General features: G+C 36.9%; 1 protein-coding gene across 3 annotated transcripts in view; it reads right to left on the bottom strand.

Annotated features, from left to right (window-relative positions):
• HEATR5B (HEAT repeat containing 5B) overlaps nucleotides 1–25,784 on the bottom strand; it is a 105,353-nt gene that overhangs the window by 61,464 nt on the left and 18,105 nt on the right. For all 3 annotated transcript variants that reach the window (XM_059405416.1, XM_059405418.1, XM_059405417.1), the window contains 11 exons: nucleotides 25,574–25,729; nucleotides 24,734–24,984; nucleotides 23,071–23,182; nucleotides 21,346–21,498; nucleotides 20,205–20,304; nucleotides 19,778–19,887; nucleotides 17,860–18,023; nucleotides 16,650–16,825; nucleotides 13,762–13,867; nucleotides 11,021–11,211; nucleotides 1,399–1,558 (listed from right to left, as the gene is read on the bottom strand). In XM_059405416.1, the coding sequence (XP_059261399.1) occupies nucleotides 1,399–1,558; nucleotides 11,021–11,211; nucleotides 13,762–13,867; nucleotides 16,650–16,825; nucleotides 17,860–18,023; nucleotides 19,778–19,887; nucleotides 20,205–20,304; nucleotides 21,346–21,498; nucleotides 23,071–23,182; nucleotides 24,734–24,984; nucleotides 25,574–25,729 (1,679 nt within the window). The remainder of the gene's footprint in view (nucleotides 1–1,398; nucleotides 1,559–11,020; nucleotides 11,212–13,761; nucleotides 13,868–16,649; nucleotides 16,826–17,859; nucleotides 18,024–19,777; nucleotides 19,888–20,204; nucleotides 20,305–21,345; nucleotides 21,499–23,070; nucleotides 23,183–24,733; nucleotides 24,985–25,573; nucleotides 25,730–25,784) is intronic.

The raw sequence follows: 25,784 nt of genomic DNA, 5'->3' as shown, positions 1-25,784 counted from the left end.
CCCACTGAGCCACCCAGGTGCCCCTAAAGTATCAATTTTTGAGTTAAAATTCTTAAAAAAGAAGACACATTAGGGAAAACTTAAGAAAATCTATTATATTCTTCTTGTGCAGATATACTGTAGTGCTGAGGAAATGTAATTGATATAAAGTATAGTAAAATGTCCTGTCATATAAAAAGAACTGTGCAGAGTGGTCAGTTAAAGGAATATGATTTTAAGAAATTAAAAGCAAGAGAAAGCTGAGAAGAAGGTGAAGACAAAAGAAAGCAAAACTGCCACCCTGCTCTTTGACATAAAAGAAGAAAGCGGAGAGGCACCTTGGTGGCTCAGTCGGTTAAGCGTCCAACTCCTGATTTCATGACTCAGGGTTGTGAGATTAAACTCCATGTCAGGCCCTGCACTGAGCGTGGAACCTGCTTGAGATCCTCTCTCCCTCTCCCTCTGCCCCTACCCTGCCCCGCTTGTATGTTCTCTCTAAAAAAAAAGTAAATTAAATTTAAAATACAAAATAAAGCAGCAACTTTGTAGGCATAGTTTTCTTCTAGTCTACTGTGAAAACAGAATTTTTTAAAAAGTAGTAGCACCTATTAAGGGATAAGCTTACTTGATTTTTGTTTCTATCCCTTTGGGGAATTTTGAGCTTTACACAGCTGGAAACTTTTGCCAAGAAGTCAAAGGTAAAATAAGTTTGTAGACTAGAAGCCTCTGATGGATTTATTGTCCCTTATCTAATTGTGAAGGAACGAATTCATTAATAAACTAATGGTAGGCCCTAATGCCAAGTGAATTTGTCTCTTTTCCCAATTTGCAGTCCCAGTACAAAGCTGGTAAGTTGAATGCTACTGGATTCATATACTCCTGACCTTCACAGGTACGTCAGTGTGAGATGGCAAATCAACCGTGTAGTATATTTTCACACAAGCGAACTTCCTGCCTTTCATTGTGGTTGTATTTCTTTATAACTAAAATGTTTAAAGAGAAACAAACAAAGAATTGCAGGAGGATACTTGAAGATTCAACCAAAAACACTGGAGCTGGGATGGTGTATGAGTGGGAAGAGACACAGAATGGTTATTAAAAGAAACTAGATCAATTTAGCAAATGTAAGGAAATGCAAAAGAAAAGAGAAAACAAGTACAAAAGACAATAAGTAATAAAAAGAAACTATGTTCCAAGAAATATATATGAATGGGTTAAATTCCCAGAATAAGACAGATTTAAGATTAGGTTAAAATACAAAATCCTGTTTATACTTTTACAATTAAAAAGACTCATAAAATGACAGAGAAAGACTCTAATACATTTTTTAAACAAATCAGCAGAATCATTACTATTTTACAATAGTTCTAAAAATATTATTTAAAAACTTCATAATAAAGAAAAAAATCAACATTATACCTGAACTTCAGAGGATGTTCCATCTTGTGCTAGAGCCAATAAAATGCTGACACTGGTTTTCAGATGTTGTCCTGAGCCAATACCACCAACATAGCGATGTAAGCAACCCAGAGCCAATGAATGGCCAGTTCTGGATACAACATCACGGGCTGATTTCAACCTGAAAAAAAAAGTTATGCTTCAGGAATTGGTTTTCCTATTTCCCTATGGCAATTAAAAGCTTTTAAGTCACACCATGAAAGGGCTTTATTCTGGAAATCAGAAAAGACTACAGGTATGATTACTTCTTTCTCCACTCCCTACCAAGAGATAAAGATTAATGAAAATGGTTGGTGAAAGTCATGTATTTCATGGCATAAAGCCTACTTTTATTTTAGAGAAAATTTGAAAGAAGAATTGCAACTTCTTGGTTTAAGATTTTACTTATTTATTTATTTGACAGAGAGAGAGAGATCAAAAGCAGGCAGAGAGAGAGGGGAAACAGGCTCTCTGCTGAGCAGAAAGCCCGATGTGAGGCTCGATCCCAGGACTCTGATATCATGATCTGAGCCGAAGGCAGAGGCTTAACGCACTGAGCCTCCCAGGCACCCCACAATTTCTCAGTTTTAAACATCATTCCTTAAAAAGTCAAGAATCGGACGCCTGGGTGGCTCAGTCGGTTAGGTGGCTGTCTTCAGCTCAGGTCATGGTCCCAGGGCCCTGGAATTGAGTCCCACATGGGGCTCCCTGCTCAGCTGGGAGCCTGCTTCTCCTTCTCTTTCTGCCTGCCGCTCTGCCTACTTGTGCTACCTCTCTGTCAAATAAATAAATAAAATCTTAAAAAAAAAAAGTCAAGAATCATTTGAAAAATATTTTTATTATTGGTTTTATTTTTTTATTTTTATTTTACTTTTTTAAAGATTTATTTATTTGACAGAGAGACTGATAGCAAGAGTAGGAAAACAAGCAGGGGGAGTGGGAGAGGGTGAAGCAGGCTTCCCACCAAGCAGGGAGCCCGATGCGGGGCTTGATCCCAGGACTGTGGGCTCCTGACCTGAGCCAAAGGCAGACGCTTAAGAAGTGAGCGATCCAGGCACCCCTATTATTGGTGTTTTAGATAAAAGAATTGCTTTTATAACTAGTTTTAAAAATATAAAAAAAATGTATCTCTAGTCACAGAACTGAAGAAAATGTTAACTTTCACTTAAGAAATTATCTCTAATTATGATTTGAACCTCTTTAAAATGCATCAAGCATTTTTCCCTGTGAAATTTACCCAATGAATTAAAAAATATAAAAAGGAGATACTGTATATTACTCTAAAATAGGCTTTATTGAGATGTTTGTATACAATAAAATTTACCAATTGTAATTCTTTTCAAGTATACATAGGACATTTATAAAGACAGATAACTAATTCCAAAAAATGGAAATTATGGTATGAAGCTAAATTGTTTTAAGGTGAATTTACAGCATTAAAATTCTTATATCAGTAAAGAAAGGTTTTTAATCAATTACCTAAACTTCCACCTTCAGAACCTAGAAAGAGAAAAGCAAACTGAACCAAAAGTAATCACAGTTACTTACATGAAGCAAGTTAAAAAGGTAAAGCAGAAATCAGTGGAAGAGAAAACAGAAAAATGGAGAAACTCAATGAAACCAAAAGCTGGTTTTTGGAAAAAAAACTGTAACACTGATAAATCCTTCAACTGCCTAAGAAAAGGAGAGACAGAAAGACAGAATGTACATTCTGCTGCTGTTGGGTAAAGTATTCTCTAAATGTCAGTTAGGCCAAGTTAGATGATTATATTGGCAAAATCCATTTTTAATAATTTGGAAGCATCTGTTCTATCAACTACTGAGAGAGGAATGCTGAATCTCCAGCTATAACTATGAACTTTCACTTCTATTAGATTTTGTTCCATGTATTCTATCTTATTTTATTTTTTAAAATATTTTATTTATTTATTTGAAAGAGAGAAAGAGAATAGGAGCTGGCCAGGCAAGGCAGAGCAAAAGGGAGAAGCAGGCTTCCGACTGAGCCGGCCTCGAACCCTGTTCCCTGAGATCACGTCAGCTAAAGGCAGACATTTAACAGACTGAGCCACCCAGGTGCTCCTTGTTCCATGTATTTTAAAACTATTTCATAAGATACATAAACATAGAGAACTGCTATGTATTCTTGAGGAATACACCCTCTTATCATTATGAAATCACTCATTTATTCTGATAACAATCTTTATTACAAAATCTACTTTTTCTGATAACAGAACCACTTCAGCTTTCTTTGGATTAGTGTTTTCATGGTATATTATTCCTAACCTTTTACTTTTAACCTCTCTCTTTTAGTTAAAGGGGTTTCTTGTAGACAGCATACAGTTAGATCTTCTTTTTTGTTTTGGGGGTTCTTTTTGTTTTTTTAGATTTTATTTTTTATTTGAGAGCAATCAAGGAAGAGAGCATGAGTGGGGACAAGGGGAGGGAGAGGGGTAGAAAGAGAGGGAGAAGCACACTCCCCGGTAAGCAGGGAGCCTAACATGCGGCTCAATCCCAAAACCCTGAGATCATGACCTGAGCTAAAATTAAGAGTTAAGACACTTAACCAACTGAGCCACCCAAGAGCTCCTAGATCTTGTTTTTATTTATTTCTTTATTTATTTTAAAGATTTTATTTATTTGAAAGAGAGTGAGCAAGAGAGAGCACAAGCCAGGGAAGGGGCAGAGGGAGAGGGAGAGGCAGAAGCTGACTACTTGCTGAGCAGGGAGCCCCATGTGGGACTTGATCCCAGGACCCTGGGATCATGACCTGATCATGACCTGACTTGATCCCAGGACCCTGGGATCATGAGCTGAAGGCAGATGCTTAACCAATTAAGATGCCTAAGAGCCTGATCTTGTTTTTATTTAATCTAACAAACCCTAACTTTTACTTTTAAGGTTTAGACCACTTCATTTAATGCAATTATCAGTATGGCTGGGTTTAAGTCTACCATATCATTATTTGTGCTCTATTTGTCACATCAGTTTGTTCCCTTTTTCCTCGTCCTGTCTTCTTCGGATTTAGTATTTTTTATGATTCCATTTTATCTCCACTATTGGTTTATTAGTTATATATTTTGTTTTTTTTTAAAAGATTTTATTTATTTATTTGCAAGAGAGAGACAGTGAGAGAGAGCATAAACAGGGAGGAGGAGTAGAGGGAGGAGGCGGCTCCCACATAGGGCTCAATCCCAGGATCCCAGAATCCCAGGACCATGACCTGAGCTTAAGGCAGACACTTAACGGACTGAGTCATCCAGGCGCCCTTATAATATATATTTCTAAGTCATTATGATCTACCTTCAAAGATCATCATATTCTTTCATGTATATTATACACAACCAGAGTATACTACCATTTCCTCTTCCCGTTCTCTGTGCTGTTGTCAGGTATTTTACTTCTCTATATATTAAAATACAACCATATGTTCTATTTGCATTAAAGAGACAATTATCTTTCCAAGATATTTTAAAAGAATGAGAATAAAAATAGCTTGCAGACTGTGCTGCCCAGGAGCTGCCCATGCCACCCAGTCATGGTCAATCCTACCATGTACAACATTGCCATGGTTGGTGACCCCTTGGGTCACATCTCCTCTGAGCTGTTTTGCAGACAAAGTTTCAAAGAGAACAGAAAACTTTCATGTTCTGAGCACTGGGGAGAAAGGATTCTGTTATACAACTTCCTGCTTTCACAGGTTATTCGGGGATTTCTGTGCTGGGGTGGTAACTTCACATGCCGTAATGGCACTGCTGGCAAGTCCATCTATGGGGAAAAATATGATATTGAGAATTTTATCCTGAAGCATATGGGTCCCGGCATCTAGCCTATAACAAATGCCAGACCCAACACAAACAATTCCCAGCTTTTTCACCTGCACTGCCAAGAGTGAGCGGCTGGATGGCAAGGCCGTGGTCTCTAGCAAGTGAAAGAAGGCATGAATACTGTGGAAGTCATAGAGTGCTCTGCGTCCAGGAATGGCAAGACCAGCAAAGAGATCACTATGGCTGATTGTGGACAAATCTATTAAATTTGACTTGTCTTTTATCTTAACTGCCAGACCATTACTTCTGTAGCTCAGGAGAGCACCCCTTCACTCTCATCTCTTCAAAATATCCTAAAATCTTTATGCTCTCGCTGCAGTTCTCTGAGTACCATATTCTCCTTATTCCCCTCCAAGTCTAACTGGATTGCACAGTTAAGTATGTGATTATGAAATAAAAACCAAACAACAACAATAAGAAATAAATTTAAAATGAGAATAAAAATAACAGGTCATTTTAAAATAGACTTATAAACGAATGCGTCTCTATATTCATCCACATATCCACCACTTTGGGCACTCTTCACTCCTATATACACATCCAAATTTCCATCTGGTATCATCTTTTTGTGTGTGTGTGCAAAAAGCTTCTTTTAATTTCTTATGGTATACCTTGTAAGCAATGAATTACCCAACTTTTCACAGCCTGAAAGTCTTTATTAAAACTTCAGTTTTGAAAAGCATTTTCACTGGGCATAACGTTCTAGGTCATTCTACTGTCTTCTGCTTTCACAGTTTATGATCAGAAGCCTGCTGAAATTGTTATTTTTGTTCCTCTGCATGATGTCTTTTCCCTGCTGGCTGCTTTTATGTTCTCTTTACCATGGCTTTAAGGAATTTGTTTATGAATTGCTTTTGTCTTTCTTCCATCTGGGGTTTGTTGAAGTCACTGGATTTGTAAATGGATAGTTGTCATCAAAACTGAAAATTTCTGTCTACTATTTCCTCAAATAATTTTTGACCTACCCTTACTTCTAAGATTTCAATTATATGAATGTAAGCTTGACATTGTTCTAGAAGTCACTGAGACTCTTGTTCATTTTTCTCCCCGTTTTTCTGTTCTTCCTTTGGGACAGTTTCTATTTCCAGGTGTTCAACATCACTTTTTTTCCTACCACAATTTCTAATCTTCTGTTAATCCCAACAACTGCATTTTTTTCATTGGAAGTATTTTACAGTTCTTGTAGTTTTCCCTGGGTTGTTTTATGAATTTCATTTTGTTTTTCATCATTCTTGGATTTTTCTTATACTTCCTTAAAAATACAGCGCATAGGGCGCCTGGGTGGCTCAGTGGGTTAAAGCCTCTCTGCCTTCCACTCGGGTCATGGTCTCAGGGTCCTGAGATCCAGCCCCGCATCAGGCTCTCTGCGTGGGGAGCCTGCTTCCCCCACCCTCTCTGTCTGCCTCTCTGACTACTTGTGATTTCTGTCTGTCAAATAAATAAATAAAAATCTTAAAAAAAAATATGGTGCATATTTTTCAGTATTCTTCATTGCTAATTCCATCATCTCTTCCATTTCTGGGCCGGTTTCCAATGACTGATATACTCTCTTAGTAACAGATCTTACTTTCCCGCTTCTTTAGTTTGGATTGGATAGTGGGTCCTATACATTTTACAATATTAGGTGCTACATTAGTGGTGTTTCTTTAAATACTATTGGGCTTTGTTCTAGAATATTCTTATTCATTAGAATTAGTTTGATCCTTTCAAAGCCTGCTTTTAAATTGTTTTAGAGTGGGTCAATATTGTCTTCACTACGAAGGCAGTATCCCTCTGACAACTCCATTTTAGGAGGTTTTTCCAATCTGGACAGTAGGAATCATGTGTGAGCCCTGGGGATTGTTTTATACTCTTTCCACCTATTCACCTGTTCTTTTCTGTTTGTTTGTTTGTTTTCCCGGTCTTGGGCAGTTTCCTCCTGCACATAGCAGCGCTCAGCTGAAGATTTCAGATGACTCTGCTCATAGCTCTCTTTCCGTGCAGCTCTCTCCTCTTACATATTCTATTCCACACCTTCTAGCTATGTTGATTTCTCAAAACCCCAAGTTCCTTCTCCTTACCTCAGTTAGGTTTAGGGTACCTATCCCTGCATTTCAACCTGGAAACTCTTTCCAAGCAGAAATCTGGAGCAATTATAGTGTTCCCCTTGTTTGTTTCCCATTTCTCAGGGATCACTGCTCTATGCTGGCTGTTGTCCAATACCTGAAAACCATTCTTTCATTTATTTTATCTGGTTTTCCAACTGTTCAAGACTACAGCAAAAACCCAGCCCCTGTTCTTCCACCATGACTGGCAGTGCAAGTCCTGTAAATATTTTTAATGTTTACTTGAAAGAATAGATTTCATTATTTTATTCATGTGTAAGTAGCAATGTAGAGAGTTTAAAACAGAACACCTAAAATAACAAAGATGTCTAGAGAGAAACTTTCTTTGCATTTTCAGAATTGTATTATAACTTTCAGTAAGTCATTGATGACCAAATTTCTGTTAAACCCATAAAAGTAAAATAAAGCCAAGAGATTAAAAATCCATCACCAAGACTGGTTGGTCAGTTTGCCTATGGTGAAGAAAGAAAAATCCCAAGGGCTATCATGAAACAGATATGAAGAAATGTAGTAATGAAGGACGTAAACTATGTCTGTTCTTAGCAGTATTTCTAACATATTACATCCTTGGATAAGTAACCTCTACCTCTCTATGACTCAGTTTCTCCATTGCAGTCATTTTGGGGAATGAAAGAAGTTAAGAATGAATGCAATCCTTGAATTCTAAAGCATTACATAGATTACAAAACTGCTTTCATGTTGGTACTTTTTGAAAGGCAACATTTCAGTGAGATAAAAAGCTGGGTCACTTCTCTCAGTGATAATCATCTATTCAATATAGAGCGAATATTCTAAGCTGTAAGAATATATATATTTCCCAGGGGTCTCAAAGTGATTTTCAGTTTGAATGGAAACAAATTCAACCAGTAATGATTTTATTTCCCTCTGAACTTAAGCGGTTGAAGTAGCTCCCTGTTAACTAGAACGGTTTATAGGAATGATTCCTCTTTAACTGCTAAGATGGCATAACACTTCAGTGTGTAAATATAGCTGACAGATCTGTATGTGTAAGTACTTTTGGCTTTTCATAGATACTAAATCAACAAAAGATAGTGTGTACGTGAAAACATTCTACTATAACGAAACAGGAGGACACTGAAACTTTTTTAAGCTAATCTAAGATACCACAGATCCTTATTTTTACTTTTATTTATTTATTTATTCCAAAGATTCATTTATTCATTTTACAAACAGAAAGTGCACGAGCAGGGGGAGGGACAGAGGGAGAGGGAGAAAGAGAGGGGGGGGGGGGTGAGCTGACTCCCCACTGAGCAGGGAGCCCACGTAGGGGCTTGTTTTCAAGACCTTGATATTATGACCTGAGTTGAAACCAAAAGTTGAAGGCTTAACCGAATGAGCCACCCAAGGACCCCTATTTATTTATTTTTTTAAGTACTCTCCACATCCAGTGTAGAGCCCAATGTGGGGCTTGAACTCATGATCCTGAGATCAAGACCTGAGCTGAGATCAAGAGATCAAGAGCCAATGCTTAACCCACTGAGCCACCCAAGTGCCCCTAAGATACCACAGATTTGGGGCACTTGGGTGGCTCAGTGGGTTAAGCCTCTGCCTCCAGCTCAGGTCATGATCTCAGGGTCCTGGGATCAAGCCCCGCATCAGGCTCTCTCCTCGGCAGGAAGCCTGCTTCCCCCCTCTCACTCTGCTTGCCTCTCTGCCTACTTATGATCTCTGCCAAATAAATCAATAAAATCTTAAAAAAAAAAAAAAGATACCACAGATTTTTAAACATACCATTACTTTCTATGGTAGTATAAAATGAAGAAAAAATGTATATTAATTAATTGAATTTAAATTAAAAAACCAAAAAAACAAAAAATGCCACCAATTAATTATGATGTTTTACAGAGAATTCTAATTCTAATGTCAGATGAATTGCGAAAAATGGGTAACTTTAAATGCAGGTAATACTTAACTTTAAATCATCATCAATGATTTGGAAAAGCTAATGAAACTAGGCACTGAAAATACTTGTAGAGCATTAACCAGACAGGTATGAATGAAAGTCTTTGTGTTTCACCAGAATAAGTAAAAAATAAATACTCCTACAGGTATTGAAAATACTTACAAAGTTAAAACTCCTTGAACTACAAAACAAAATTACCACTCTGAAGTTTTCCAAACAAATACATTCTTATCTTACCTATTACTAACAGAGCACAAACTATTAAAAGGTAAGATCAGTTGTGTATTTAAAAACATCTTTAACGAAAACCGGTTTTAGAATCAATGACATATACTTGGAAAAGCAAAACTGCTCTGTTGCTAGAAAATGGCAGAAGTCATCCTGCAGAAGAGGAAGTATCTGGGAATAGATATCTTCTGCTTGCTCGTATTATCCTTAGTGATTCAAACAATACACTGGGGCATTATCCTATAACCAGACAAACTGCTGTTCATGTTTGACAACAGGGAAAACCATCCTTCCATAACCAAGAAAGAAAATACATTTTCTTCAAGACTACTGCTTCACCACCATAGTCTCTCCCCAACCCTCTCATTAAAGACTATGGCCTACAGCGCCTGGGTGGTTCAGTTGGTTAAGCGACTGCCTTCAGCTCAGGTCATGCTCCTGGAGTCCTAGGATTAAGTCCTAGGCTCTCTGCTCAGTGGGAAGTCTGCTTCTCCATCTAACCCTCCCCTTCTTGTGCATGCTCTCTCTCTCTAATAAATAAATAAAATCTTTTAAAAAAAAGATTATGTCCTATTTTAGTGTAATTAGTACTCAAAATAAATAACCATTGAGAATAGTTATTACCTAACTCAAGTATCAGTTCTTGACCACACCTGATTTTCAACTTCTCTACTTAAGTACTTGCCTAACAACCAAGAATCATTAATAACTGCATCAACTTAATCACTTATTTGGAGCTCTGACACCACTCTTTTTAATTAAAACAGCAAAGAAATCCTTAAAATCTAACACTAACCTTTCCCGTTTCAGGGATGATTTAAGAGATGATAAACTTGCTAGCAGTTAGGAAAAGAATGGTTTATTCCAAAAAGTGACTAATTAACAAGAAGTATAATGTGGGGAGCAGCGATAAGAGAAAGGGACTACCAATTATCAAATGATTTCATTTACTTGTGCAGCATAAGGAATAACATGGAGGACATTAGGAGAAGGAAAGGAGAAGTGAATTGGGGGAAATTGGAGGGGAAGAAGAAGTATGAGAGACTGTGGACTCTGAGAAACAAACTGAGAGTTTTGGAGCGGAGTGGGATAAGGGGTTAGGTAAGCCTGGTAGTAGGTATTAAGGAGAGCACATATTGCATGGAACACTGAAAAAATAAAATAGAATTTAAAAAGAGGTGGGGGCGGAGAGAGAAAGGGACTACCAGGGCACCATTTCAGAGAAGAATACATGTAACTAATTGAGAGAAGTCCTATTAACAATCCTCTTGATTCCATTATGTAACATTCAAAGGCTGAAACCTCATCACGCTGAAAGTATCTACAATATAATGACTTTCCCAGATTATAGAGTTTAAACAATTACTGAATAAAAAATTAAGATCATTTAAAAAAACACGAAATTTTGTCATATGTTATACAATGTGGAAAACCTATCATCCAATTACTATATTTACTGATTACTTTAAAAGACATCTTTGCCCCTATAACAAACGTATTTGTCAGTACACAGACCCACTTACTTGTCAAAGCTATACTGGGCCATTCTGGCAATGAAGGTTGCTTCCCCAACCACCTGAGCCATTCTTCCAAGAGCTTCCCCTGCTGCACATCGTAAGATGGGGTTTGGGTTGTCCAGAGCACCCATAACCAGAGTCAGAGCAGATTTACGAACTTCCTCAGGTCCTAAAGTACTTTTGTTTTCAGCCAGGCCCTATAGTTATTTAAAAGAAAAAAAAAAAAAAGGCAATTCAAAATTCACATTAAATTTTTTAAAAAATGTGCTGCAATCTCTGTAAATATATCCACTTCACCCACTTTTTTCCAACCACCTTTTCATTTTTTTTAAGTTTTTATTTTAATCACCCAGTGCCCATCATGACAAGTGCACTCCTTAATCCCCATCATCTATGTCACCCATCCCCCCATGCACCTCCCCTCTGATAACCAGTTTCCTCTCAATAGTTAAAAGAGTTTGCTTCTTGGCTTATCACTCTTTTTCCCTTTGCTCATTTGTTTTGTTTCTTAAATTCCACGTTATCAGTGAAATCATATGGTATTTGTCTTTCTCTGATTTATTTCACTTAGCATCGTACTTCTAAGTCCATCCATGTCATTGCAAACGGCAAGATTTCATTCCTTTTATGGCTGAGTAATACTGTATATATTTACTACCTCTTTATCTATTCATCTACTGATGGGCACTTGGGCTGCTTCCATGTCTTTGCTATTATAAGTAATGCTCTATAAAAAGGGGTGCATGTGTCAACCATCTTTTTTTTAACTGAGGTATAGTTGACATGCAACATTAGTTTCAGCTGTACAGCACAGTGACTGGATAATTTTGTGCATTAAGCTAACTCATCATAAGTGCAGTCACCATGTGTCACTACATAACATTATTACACTATTATTAACTATATTCCCCATGCTACATTTCTGTGCCCTATTTATTTTATAACTGTAAATCTGTATCTCTTAATCCCCTTCACCGATTTTACCTATTCCCCTCTTCAACCATCTTTCATATGTATATACTACATCTAGGATCAATACCTATTAGATCGACGGTTATCACTTTCCTAAACATGATTCAGAACATGATACATAACATAGTTACAGTCAATCAGCCCTGAAATGAACAATCCCTAGAAGTGTCTCTATCCAAAGACTATGCTCTTAAATTGTTTTTATATAAAAGGACACTCTACTATTTTTTTAAAAGATTTTATTTATTTATTTAGCAGACAGTGATCATAAGTAGGCAGAGAGAGCGGGGGGGAAGCAGGCTCCTCACTGAGCAGAGAGCTCAATGCGGGGCTCGATCCCAGGACCCTGAGATCATGACCTGAGCCGAAGGCAGAGGCTTAAACCACTGAGCCACCCAGGCGCCCCAAGGACACTCTACTATTAAATCAACTATCATTCAACTGATTGACATTTATCATTCGAACTTTAAATAAGGAAAAGGTCTGATGAGTAAAAAACTTTGATTTATTTATATAAAAATTTCAGAGAAGATAATTATGTCATCAAGAGTACATTCAGAGCACCTGGAAAGCTCAGTCATTAAGCATCTGCCTTCGGGGCTCAGGTCATGGTCCCAGAGTCCTGGGATCAAGGCCCACACTGGGCTCCATGCTCAGTGGGAAGCCTGCTTCTCCTTCTCCCACTCCCCCTGCTTGTGTTCCCTCTCTCTCTGTGTCTCTCTCTGTCAAATAAATAATTTTTTTAAAAAAAGAGTACATTCGATAAGTATAAAATGATAAAATGGGGTAAAAATATCAGTAGCTGAATATTGATAAAGTTTGTTCGTCATATTAAATGTCAATTATCTCTGTTCTAGGTACACTTACTGTCATGGAACTTGATAACAAAATCCAACTCATGGTGCCAAGGGAAATGTTAACTACAAGAGAGGCATTAGTAAGCAAATCTATGAAGACAAGTGTTCTGTGGACAAATATTACAGTTGGTACACTAGTCTTCCAAACACTAAGGGAGATCAGGACTACTCAATTCTTTTTTATAAAACTCAGATGTTGGTCTCTTAGCTGATGGTCTTTAAATAGGGCATATACTAACAGTTATACAAATGATATAAACTTGTATTACTATAATCAGTAACTATGTCCCTCTTCCATGATGTTTACAAAACATGATTTAATTCATGCCCATTTAAACACTTGTACTTGCTGCCATTTTATTTAAATAAAACTTTGTAATAAGCTTAGTGCTGAGCAATATATAAAGTTTTCAAATACATCATGAGAGTCTGCAAAGAACAGTATCTGAACTCTGAGAGACAGGCAAAATACGTTATTCCACTACATATATGTAGAAACCAAAGTTTAAAAGATTAAAGGAACTGCACAAGACATAAACCTAATGAGAGCTAAACCAGAACAGAGTCTCCCAATACAGCCTTTTTCAGCTGTACAACATAGCCTCTCCTGATTTATGGTCTAACCACAAACTGAACTTAAGTTTTGTCATTGCATTAGACATCTTTGAAAATTCTGAAAGAACTTATTAGCACTTGTAAAATCTGAAAGGTCACATCGAAACATGAACTTGAACATTATTAAAATAGAAAACACTTATTTAATTACAATGAGCCTAATAAGTAGTTTCTAACAATTTAATATAAAAACATAGTTATCAAGTGATACACATATAATTATCATAATGGTCTAGATATACATGTCTTATTAAAGATAATTAAAATCTTATTTCAGAATACTTATGCTTTAAAAGTAAATACCTTTAATGCACTAAGAACAGCAGTAAAAATATTAAGCTGCACAGCCTGCTGGCGGACACCTTTGGCTTGTTTAACACATTCGGCAAAGTGATCCAACATCTGTAATCTATAATCATAGAATAAAGATAACATTAGCAATACTTTTCACTCATATATGGCTCAGAAAACAGAAATAAGAGCAACAGCTAAGTGTATAACAAATAATGTCCCATGCTGTTTCATTCCTGCAGCTGATTTAAACCAGATCTCTTCCTCCTGAATTGATACAGGGACATGCGGTTTTTAACTAACACAGTAGCCAAACTGTGGAAAAAGCTGAGATGCCCCTCAACAGATGAATGGATAAAGAAGATGTGGTCCATATAGACAATGAAATATTACTCAGCCATCAGAAAGGATGAATACCCACCATTTGTGAAGACATGGATGGAACTGGAGGGGATTATGCTGGGTGAAATAAGTCAAGCAGAGAAAAGATAAAGACATTTACCATATGGTTTCACTCACATGTGGAACATAAGGAATAGCACGCAGAACCATAAGGGAAGGGAGGGAAAACTAAAGGGGCACAAATCAGAGAGGGAAAGGGAGATGAACCATGAGACTATGGACTCTGGAAACAAACTGAGGGTTTGGGGATGGAGTGGGCATGGTGGGTATTGAGGAGGGCATGTAGTATGACGAGCACTTGGTGTTATACACAACAAATGAATCACTGAACACTACATCAAAAAGCAATGGCTAACTGAACATAATAATTTAAAAAACTGTAACAAAGCTAGCAACTAAACATTAAGTTTCAATTAACAACATAAGGTCATAGTTTCAATGTTCTTTGATGTTAACCCCAGCATCTAACAAAGTGCCTGGCATATAGTAGGTGCTCAAGTCTTCTTGAATAGAGTAACAATCATTAATTATGCATCTATGTAGAAGATTTTTAAGTTAGAAACGTTAAAATGTGGCATAATTTTTCTCTTCTTTTAAAATACTCTAATGAATCACTGAACATTACATCAAAAACTAATGATGTACCATACAGTGGCTAACTGAACATATAAAAATAAATAAGTAAATACAAAATAAAATACCTCACATGGAAGAAGACAGTATCTCATGTCCTATTCTCAGAAGCTAACTGGGAGATTTTGAAAAAGATTTAGCTGTGGTAAATTTTTTTTAATGTAGAAAATCAGAAGTGAATTTTTTTATTATTTCAAATTATTTAAATGAGACAGCAAAAAAAAAAATCACAGCCATCTGAGACTATTCTGATAAAAGAGAATGAGATCATTTCAGATTCTAAAAATAAATGGGTTGGGCAAAGGAATGCTGGGAAGTTGGATTTAGTACTAAAGTTAACTATGAACTAAAGCAGGAAATCAGTATCCCCCTAAGGATTTAAGGATTTAAGGATTTAAGGATAAGGATTTAAGCTCAGTGTAAAACAGTCCATAGGTCTCAGGTCAGAGCATTCTCCAAAATCACTGAGGAAGAAATCATCTAGTCTCCAGTAGCAGGTCCAGTTAGAGTTACTGGAGGCTGAAACTGACCTCTTTAATGCTATGTATATCTTCTGTGGATGAGGAAGCAGCACATTGTTCACACTGCCTTCAAGCACACACATAAGAGACCCATGTCTCCAACACTACTGTTAAGCATCATTTGTCTATAACTGACCTTAAGTACATAATCTTTTAAAATAATTTATTTTAAAAAAGTTTTTTATTATAAAATATTCATTTCATTTAATTTGAAGACTAGTAACAAAAAGTTACTAACCAGAAATAACTACTCTTGTAGTTATACATGTACATATGTAAACATGGTACACACATTTTCACTCTTTCGTTTGAGAAACCACCATACATAGACAAAATGTCTAATAAAGTTAGGAAGAGTGGGACGCCTGGGTGGCTCAGTTGGTTAAGCAGCTGCCTTCGGCTCAGGTCATGATCCCAGCGTGCTGGGATCGAGTCCCACATCAGGCTCCTTGCTCGGCGGGGAGCCTGCTTCTCCCTCTGCCTCTGCCTGTCATTCTGTCTGCCTGTGCTCGCTCTCTTCCCCCCTCTCTCTCTGATAAATAAAATCTTAAAAAAAAAAAAAAAAAAAGTTAGGAAGAGTGTCTGTACAAAGAATATAGCAAACCAACATGCTCCTTTTAGAAAAACAACTGTTATTTTAATTTCCCAAGTTCCAGACTCAAATGGAATGACAAACCTTATTACAGAGCAAATACCTCACTCATTAACTTCATCAGTAACAAAAACAAAAGACTTATTAGCAAACTTATTTAATGATTCCTCATTAAAGATATAGTGAAAACCTACTTATAAACTGGCAAATGAACTACTGAAATGAAAATCTTGCTGTTTAAGACACAGTCCACAAGACAATGGTACTGGATGCTAGTACACAGAGCCAAATCTTAAAAACAGCTTCAAATTATATGGGATTTTCATGCAATTTTTTTCAATCATGTATGTGTCACTTAGGTCATTAAATTTATAAGCCTATTATTTAAGTAGTAATTCACTTTATTGTAGGTAACTGGATGGGATGGGAAAATCTTTGAGTATGATTTATGTTTTTTTTTCCTAACAGATAACTTTATTTATGTTAAATACTTTTAAATTTATTTATTATATTTTAAACTTTTTATTTAAATTCCAGTTAACTAACATCCAGTGTAATATGAGCTTCACGCGCACAATTTAGTGATTAACACTTCCATACAACACCCGGTGCTCATACAACACCCGGTGCTCATAAAAACAAGTGCCCTCATCAATCCCCATGACCCTCCTTAACCCATCCACCCTGCTAACCACCACTCCTCTGGTAGAATTTATATTTAACTAAAATTACCTGTTAGACTTTATACTAACCGGTGTTTATAAGACACATGAGGAAACACTACACCAAAAAGGGCCACGGAAGCATCAATGACTGAAACCCCAAGCGGGAGAGGACCAGGCACAGCTTCTCCAGCAGGTATGCGTAAGTAAATGGAGGATGGATCATGCTCCAGAGCCCCACTTCCAGACGCGCTGTTTGGCTGGAGCTACAAAAAAAAAAAAAAAAAAAAAAAATGACGTAAAAATCATTCAAAATCTCCTTGAATGAGTATTAGTCAAGAAAAATAGAATGTGAGGCAGAAAAAAAGGTTAACAATATCAACAACAAAAAAATAAGAATGACTCAATCTGAAAATTTCCAACAAAAAAAACCCCACAAGAATGACTGAATCACAAAATTTTTAAATAGATAAAAATATGATTTATCCGGGATGCCTGGGTGGCTCAGTTGGTTAAGCAGCTGCCTTCGGCTCGGGTCATGATCCCAGTGTCCTGGGATCGAGTCCCACATCAGGTTCCTTGCTCGGAGGGGAGCCTGCTTCTCCCTCTGCCTCTGCCTGCCACTCTGTCTGCCTGTGCTCGCTCTCTCTCCCTCTCTCTCTCTGACAAATAAATAAAATCTTTAAAAAAAAAATGATTTATCCATAAAAAAAAGCCATCAGTAATTGTACAATTTTATACATACATAAAATTGTATAATGTTATACCTTATGTAATTTTAAGAATGCTTATTTATTCTAAAAACATTTTTATACTGCCCACCTTAAAAAGTGCAAGCAAAACAATATCAGGAATAACTTAAAACCACACCAAAAAAAAAAATTAAAAGAAACTGTGGTAACGTTTTTTTTTTAAAGATTTTATTTATTTATTTGACAGAGAGAGATCACAGGTAGGTAGAGAGGCAGGCAGAGAGAAAGAGAGGGAAGCAGGCTCCCTGCTCAGCAGAGAGCCCAATGTGGGACTCGATCCCAGGACTCTGAGATCATGACCTGAGCTGAAGGCAGCGGCTTAACCCACTGAGCCACCCAGGTGCCCCTGTGGTAACTTTTTTAAAAGAACATAAGAAATTTACCTTTTTTCACTACTTATCTACCATCAGGAAGCTATCCTTAAATGTCTAAGAAAGCCAAAATAAAATTAAACTTTAGTCTGCAATATTTTCTTTTTAAATGACAATGTATAATAACACCACTGCCTTTGATTAAGTTGTATTTCAGTTCCCTGTATGGTTTGCTACCTGGTCTTCAATTGATTTATGATCAGTTTCTTGAAGCCAGGAACCCAGAAGAACGCTGTCATCATAATGGCAGAGGGATCTGAGGAGGGAAGTAGTTGTGTTGGCTGAATTGTCAGTCAAAGTGAATTCTGCTACCAGTTCTCTCAGAAGTGCGTTGAAAGATCCTAAAAAATAGAACTTCAGATCAGACATGAAAGAATAATTTTTATAAAAATTACAATCACTGCTCATAAAAAGAAGCAACATGTTCTACAGGGATAAAATAATTAAGTACCTGTTCTCTTTAAAAAAAAAAATCTGTATTAAATATTTTAATGCTGATTTTAACCTACAATAATGGTATTATGCCTTTCTACCACTTCTCAGCCTTTTGTCTAATATCAAGTGTATTACTGTATTATGCCTTTTAGCCCAAATTATTTAAAGTAACAGAAACACTCAAACAGAGAAAATATTTCTATTAAATGTTCACATTTAAATTTAATAAATTTAAATATATTAAATATATTGTAATAATTTAAATATCTGTTTAAATAGGGACGCCTGGATGGCTCAGTTGGTTAAGCAGCTGCCTTCAGTTCAGGTCATGATCCCAGTGTCGTGGGATCGAGTCCCACATCTGGCTCCTTGCTCGGTGGGGAACCTGCTTCTCCCTCTGACTCTGCCTGCCACTCTGTCTGCCTGTGCTCACTCTCTCTCTCTCTCTGACAAATAAATAAATAAAATCTTTTTAAAAAATTAATTAATTAATTAATTAAATATGACACAATTATTGTTTATTATTAATTTCCCAATGAGGGGCACCTGAAGCTCAAATGGGTTAAAGCCTCTGCCTTCGGCTCAGGTCATGATCAGGGAGCCTCTCTGTCTGCCTCTCTGCCTACTTGTGATCTCTATCTGTCTAATAAATCAATAAATAAAATCTTTTTTTTTTTTAAAGATTTTATTTATTGATTTATTTGACAGAGAGAAATCACAAGTAGATGGAGAGGCAGGCAGAGAGAGACAGAGGGAAGCAGGCTCCCCACTGAGCAGAGAGCCCGACGCGGGACTCGATCCCAGCACCCTGAGATCATGACCCGAGCCGAAGGCAGCGGCCCAACCCACTGAGCCACCCAGGCGCCCCAAATAAATAAATAAAATCTTAAAAAAAAAATAATTACGCAATGATGTGCAAACACTGAACCATAACACATCAGAATTCTTGGGTATGGCTGAACTGAACACAGATCAATGGCTTACTTTAATATTAGCATTTTATATAATATTTGATGTCTGTAAAGTATATTATTATTCTCTGTCAAGATTCCTAAATTATTGTCTATATTATAATATATATGAAGCAGTTCAGTATCATAATTAAGAGGACAGAGGGGTGAGTAGGTTGCTCAGTCAGTGAAACATCTGCCTTCAGCTCATGATCCTGGGGTCCTGGGATCCAGCCCCACAACGGGCTTCCTACTCAGTGGGGTGTCTGCTTCTCCCTCTGCCTCATCCCTATTTGTGCTCAATCTCTCAAACAAATAAATGAAAATCTTTTAAAAAATAAATAAAAGCATAGGCTTTAAAGCTGAACCAGCTGGCTCTGAATCCAAGCTCTACCGCTTACTAGATCTCAGACTTGGGCAAGTTACATTACCTCTCTGTACCCAAGGCTCTTCATCTATAAAATACAGCTGAATTACATCATAAAGTTGTGGTTAGAGTCAAAGGAGATAATACATGTAAAGGGATTAGAACAGACCCAGAGCACAGTAAATGCCCCACAAGTGTTAGTTTCTTCATATGAAGAAAAGTAAAATAGTTGCCTTCCTCTGCAAAGTCAGGGGAGAGCCTTGATCAGAACTCTATAATACTGTGTGAAGAACTGGAGAGGTAAATTGAAGAATTTTTACTAGATACCATAAATTTTATTTACCTTCATAAGTTTTTGGAGGTAACAAAGCCAAGATATCGTAAAGTCTTAAACGGACCATTGCAGCACTGGCTTTCAGATGAGCTCCATGGGCTTTAATTACAGACGGAATGCTAAAATATCAAAAGTATAGTTGATAACAGCTTACTAGAGTAAGTGTTAACTTAAAGCATTTTCAGCAATGTATCGATGAACCACCAAAATACACTGGTGAGTATTACATTCTCATTTTAGTTTATTCTGTGGCCTTTACGGGCACACTGTAAAACACAATTTTATTTCAATCCATACCATTACTATAATTTTTAAGGTCATTTTAGAACAGTAAAGTTTTATACATTTCATATATGATACATATAGGGAAGTACAAGACATGACTGTTTATAAATATGTAAAACTGGATGTTAACTTGTCCTAATTGCTTACTTACTGTGACATCATAGTCATGGCACATTCAATAGGAGTCATCAATTTTCTAATCACATCTTCAGTTAGGAGCTCGGGGCAATGTGCAACAAAACTCCTCATTGCTAGATAAAATTTTTAAAAGAACAGATTTAGGATAGTTTCTGTGAAAATAAAAAAAATTACAGAATTACATAAAGATACCTATAGTTCTCCATTATAATACAATATAAGGCTCTGAGATCAGGTCAAACCGAAAGAAGAACTAACTGCAACTACAGAAAAAAATCATTAGAAGAGCCTAGAAGAAAGGTGGAGGGAGGGAAGGTATCTAGTAGGGAGATTTCTGTGAGTGGGAAATCAAAGGTCTTATAATATCACTAAATTCACATAACTACAAAGAATGCAGCTTCAAGATAAAACCAAGAGTGCATAAAATAGCTCAGTGAGAGGGAACATCTTTGCTGCCTCTTTAGCGACAGAACTAAGACAAAAACAGCTCAGCTCTTAGATGTGTGGGAACAAAAAGGACCCCTTGCCCTGCCGCCCTTATGCTTTAGCATATATCCGTCTCCCACACCTTGGAAAAAGAAGCACTTTTCACTCTGAGATAAACCAAAAAAGAATAGCATCACCCAGTGTAATTCTAATTCCCAGAGGAAAGCAAACGTGAGCCTTTCCTGTAAGTTGTTAGCTTCTAAACAAAAATAACCTTATTCATAATTTTTGTAACAATGATGTCTGGAAAAAAAAAGCATCAGCATTTGCAGATTTGATAATGCTAGCTGTGTCCATTATGAAAAGACTTACTGTCAACTCAGTGACCCTGAAGATCACTGAGTTTCTTCTTTGAATACCCACCAGGCTGTTTACTTGGTGGCCAGTGCCTCTGTGACAGGTGGACAACTGCAATCACTGGGAATCAAAGGCCTGGGCTCTGGCTCTCACCTTACCCCTGATGCTAACGTCCTCTCAGAGTCTCAGCTTCATTTCCATCGCAAAATTAGCAAACCGGCACAGGTTATTTACAAGGCTTCTCTCTAAATCTACAAGTCTATGAATTTGTCATTACACACTAAAATAAAAATTTGAAGCAGTGATTTTCCTTCCCCTCACAAATATTTTAGTAATAAAATAATATTCTGAGATATCCTTTCAGTTCTTACCACATAAAGCTCCGGCACGACCTTCCAATGTTACCTGCCAAGTAAAAGAATCGCCTCGGGCCTTCTCAGCCTCCAGCTCCTTCAGAGAACGAGGAAAAACATTTCTCCACAATAACAACATCTTGGGCAGATGATAACGAACAACAGATGGTCCTATTGGAGAAAACAAGAATGTGAAAACATACATATAAACCATATATATATATATATATATATATATATATATATATATAACATATGTTTCAAACAAAAGTCAGAGAGCCCCGCACAGGCTTTAACAACACCTGGTGTTTCACTCTATCTTTATCTGTAAAAGTAAGATTTTCAACATGCATCTTTTATTTTCCAGTCTGATTGAGAAATAATTGAATATACTGCTGCATAAGTTTAAGGCATACAGTATGATGTTTTGGGTTATAAATAATTGTAAAAGGAGCACCACAAAGATGCAGCTAACATTCACCATTTCATATAGACACAATAACATGAAAAACAATTTTTTAAAAATTTTCTCCTTGTGATGAGAACTCTCAGGACTAACTCTCTCACCAGCTGTCCTGTCACACAGCAGTGTGATTCGCAGCCACCAGGCTGTATACCACAGCCCTGTACTTACTCAGCTTAGAACTGCAAGGCTATACCTTTCCACCACTAGCCTGCACTTCCTCCTCCCCCACTTCTAAATGTTTCTTAGTCAGGAAGTAAAATAACATATTAAAGCATAATAACACTCACCTACAAAGTATCAATATTTTTAGCAGTCAAACATAAATCCGTAACAAGTATTTTAAAAGAAATTACCTATATTCAGAATGGTGAATTATATATTATCAACCTATATTCATAATGGTGGATTATGCACTGTCAATAATGAAATACTCCTGGGTCACATCTTACGATGAATCTCCTATTAATACACATGCATATAAATATTGACACCCAGTGCCACACACATACATCTATATATTCCTCCATTTGGGGGCAACTGATATGGCTAATTTTATTTTATAGAGGGGCAGTATGTTTAGAACTAAAAATTTATATTGCAAAGGAATTCTTTTAACATACCACATAACATATTTAACATAAATTTCTGGAAAAGTTAGCACTTTTTATTTTCTTTAGAAAACTAGGTCAAAGTATAACTTCCAAAAGGTAGATCCTCAAAGTGGTGAGTGACTCTGTAGCGCATGCACACACACATACTTTTTATAGAAGTTAAATGTACGAACTAAAAGGTAGACACATCTCTTCGCCACGACATGTCTCTGTTCTGTGTACAGTGCTTAACTCTGCCTGCATCTCAGATTTGTCATAGCACTTAGGAAAGTGAAATGCAGAAGGGTACCCCAGAAAAGCAGCACCAAAAACCATTTAAATGTGACTTTATCCCCCCACCAAAATCATGTCATACATGTCACTCTTGGGATGGCAAGTGGCCCCATACTCTCATCTCATTTGGTGAACACTAAGCCAATTAGTTAGACCAGGGCTATTCTGATAGTGAAGATGAAACTTCATTAATAATTTTGTCATTAAATGTACTTAAGCAGAAATTACCAAAAATAGAAATCTATGCCCAAACGAGAGGAAATACACCTTCACCAATTTTATCGTGTCATTCAAAGTCTAGAATGTGAAGTTGAATACTTTCAAATTAAGTTTTCTTTAGCGTCTACTGACAGTCATACAGTTAGACAAGATCCTACTCAAATATGACTATACCTAAAGTCATAAGTGCTCCAAGTAAAAGCCATCCAGCTTGGGTGCGCTGTAAAGACAGCCTGCTATTTTGGGCAGCAGTTCGTAAGAGATCTTCAGCAATACTAACTACCATCTGCAAGAGAAGTTTACAATTGGATTTTAACTGAAACAAGTTAAAGAAATCAAATAAGAAAATACATAGATAGTATGCTTAATTTAAAAAAGAAGTTGTCCTTTTTTGTTGTTGCTTTAACATGTTAAAGAGGCAACATCAAGACCTGCTTAATCCAGATGGCATGGTTGTCTCTGAGGAGACCCCACACAGCACACTGGTTAAGAGAGAGCTCCAGATCCAGATTGCCTGGGTTCATATCCCAGCTTTGTCATTTCCCAGCTTTCTGACCTGGGATAACTTAACTTCCCTGCCTCAGTTCCCTCAATGGTAGAACAGGAATAACAGGAATGCCAACCACACTCCAGCAAGGACTGAATAAGTTAATATAGCAAAGCACTCAGAAGAGTGCTGGCCCATGTAACTAGTTCATAAATGCTATTACTGGTAGTACCGTTATCCTATATTCAAAGATTTGTTGAACTCCCATTATGTTTCTGCCATGAAGCCAGTCTTATGGCAATTAGAGTCTTAGAGAATCTGTCACAGGGAAAACGGGAAGTAACAAGCAGCACGTGATTAAATGACACAACAGTAAGACAGATGTAGTCGTGGTCTGCAAAAGGGACGTTATCCTAGATAGGATAGCTCTAAGGAGACTTCATGAAAGAAATGGCACTTGAATTAGGCTTCTAAACAAACGGATAAGCTTGGTACAGGCAACCAAGAAGGGGGATGACATTCTAATGTGTGCATAACGGCATGAAGGCTGAAAAAGGCATGGGAAGGAAGCAAGATGACTGGTCTAAGTAGAACAGCGGGAAATGAGAACGAATGGGTAGAATGAGGGCGAACCACAGAGGTGCTGGTTTTCCAGACAGAGGGGATTACATTTATTCTCTGAGCACTGCGTAGCCCCAAAGTGTCTCCGAGCTAAAGTGAGACATGGAAGTGGTGTGGGGAGATGGGAGAAAGACTGCAAGCAGGACAATCAGGAGGAGGCAGTCGAAGAACAAAACGAGATGGAAGCCGAGATTCAAGTCGTAGCTATGGAACTCCTAAGAACGAATGAATCTAGTCCCAATGTCCCAGAAAGAATAAGAAGTTAAAAACCTAGCCCTGATCTACATATGTAAAATAATATTTACATAAACACTTAATACTCTTGAGGAAAAAACTGTAATAGTATTAGTAGGTATAGTAGAAAGAAAAAACACCGACTCATAAAAACCATTCAACTATTATTATCAAAATGCTAAATGCAATAACATATTCTCCTGACATCTTTGAATACAACAATATGAATTTTTCTCTCTAAAAGCTGAAAGAAAAGCTCTGATTTCATCATGATTAGTATAAGTGTTTTTTCCCTCTAAAATAAAATGACTCTGTACCCAAATAAAATGTACTATTCGTATGCAGAATTAAATATTATTGGCAAAACACTATTTTTTGTATTACTATAATAAAACTGTTGTTTGATCATCCAGCTAAACATTAAACACAGAAGGCGTTCCAATGAAGATTAAACCCCACATGACAGCACTTAAAATTCCCTGGTCTCTTTCGTACCTTTCCCTTGGCATGAGGAATGCCCAACGGACACTGATGAACTCCGCCTAACAAAGCAGCCATGGCAAAGCTGTATCCGCTAACAGCTTCTGGTGAAGTTTTCAAGTTGTTGAGCCGTTCTGCACACCTGTCTAGAAACGGTGTCAGCTGGAATGGTAATGCCACCGCCACGCAGCGCAAACACCAGGCGGCGGCAAGCCGGGCAGCCATACTTGGATGAAGCAGCACGGAAGTCACAGTTTCCAAAAGTCCTAAAGAGAAATACAAAAACAAATGGCTCTTTAATAAAGTCAAATGATTTCATAAACCACGAGAATACGTGTAACACAGTGATTAAAATCATAAGCATTATGGTTTTACCCAAATACTTTCAGAACTTTGCCAAAAACACATTATCTCAGAAATAGTAGAGAATCTTAAAGGAACATTTTCTACAAAATAGTATAATTATATCCCCAAAAAATGTTGATGTAAAAATTAAATGTTTATTCAACAAATTTTAGCCAATTATTAGAAACAAACTACATAACTCTTTTGTCTCCCTAAACTTTATTTCACTATTAAGTCAACATTCACAAACCTAGTGAATTTTAAATAAAACCCAGCTTTTTAACAAGTAATATGAAAACTACTAATTATAGTTGTTTTCTAATTATAATGTAGTTACTAATATAATTAGTATTATATAACTATAATACTAATATTATAATTATAACACTATAATTAGTACTTACTAATTATAATGGCAAGCAACTAATCAGGAGTTAAATATCAATCACACTTTTAGGACTTTTTTTGAAATGGTAAAGAGAATTCCAGCAAGTAAGTGAATTATCATACCTATAGATGCTTCCTGAATAAGAGGGGATGCGGTAGCGTTCAGGCTCTGCACCAGGCTCCCGAGCTCTTGGAGGGCGCACACCATCACATGCTGGCTTGCTGCAATGTCGGCTGCTCCAGATTTGTTTTCACCACTAGTATCGTTCACTACTGCTTCTGGAAACACATAATCATGTGTTTGATGTGGGTGAATTAAATTGTGACATAATTT

This window comes from Mustela nigripes, chromosome 7 (genome assembly GCF_022355385.1).
Source record: "Mustela nigripes isolate SB6536 chromosome 7, MUSNIG.SB6536, whole genome shotgun sequence".
Taxonomy (NCBI): Eukaryota; Metazoa; Chordata; class Mammalia; order Carnivora; family Mustelidae; genus Mustela; species Mustela nigripes.
Note: the sequence above shows the minus strand (reverse complement) of the source record. Positions and strands in the feature narration are given on the sequence as shown.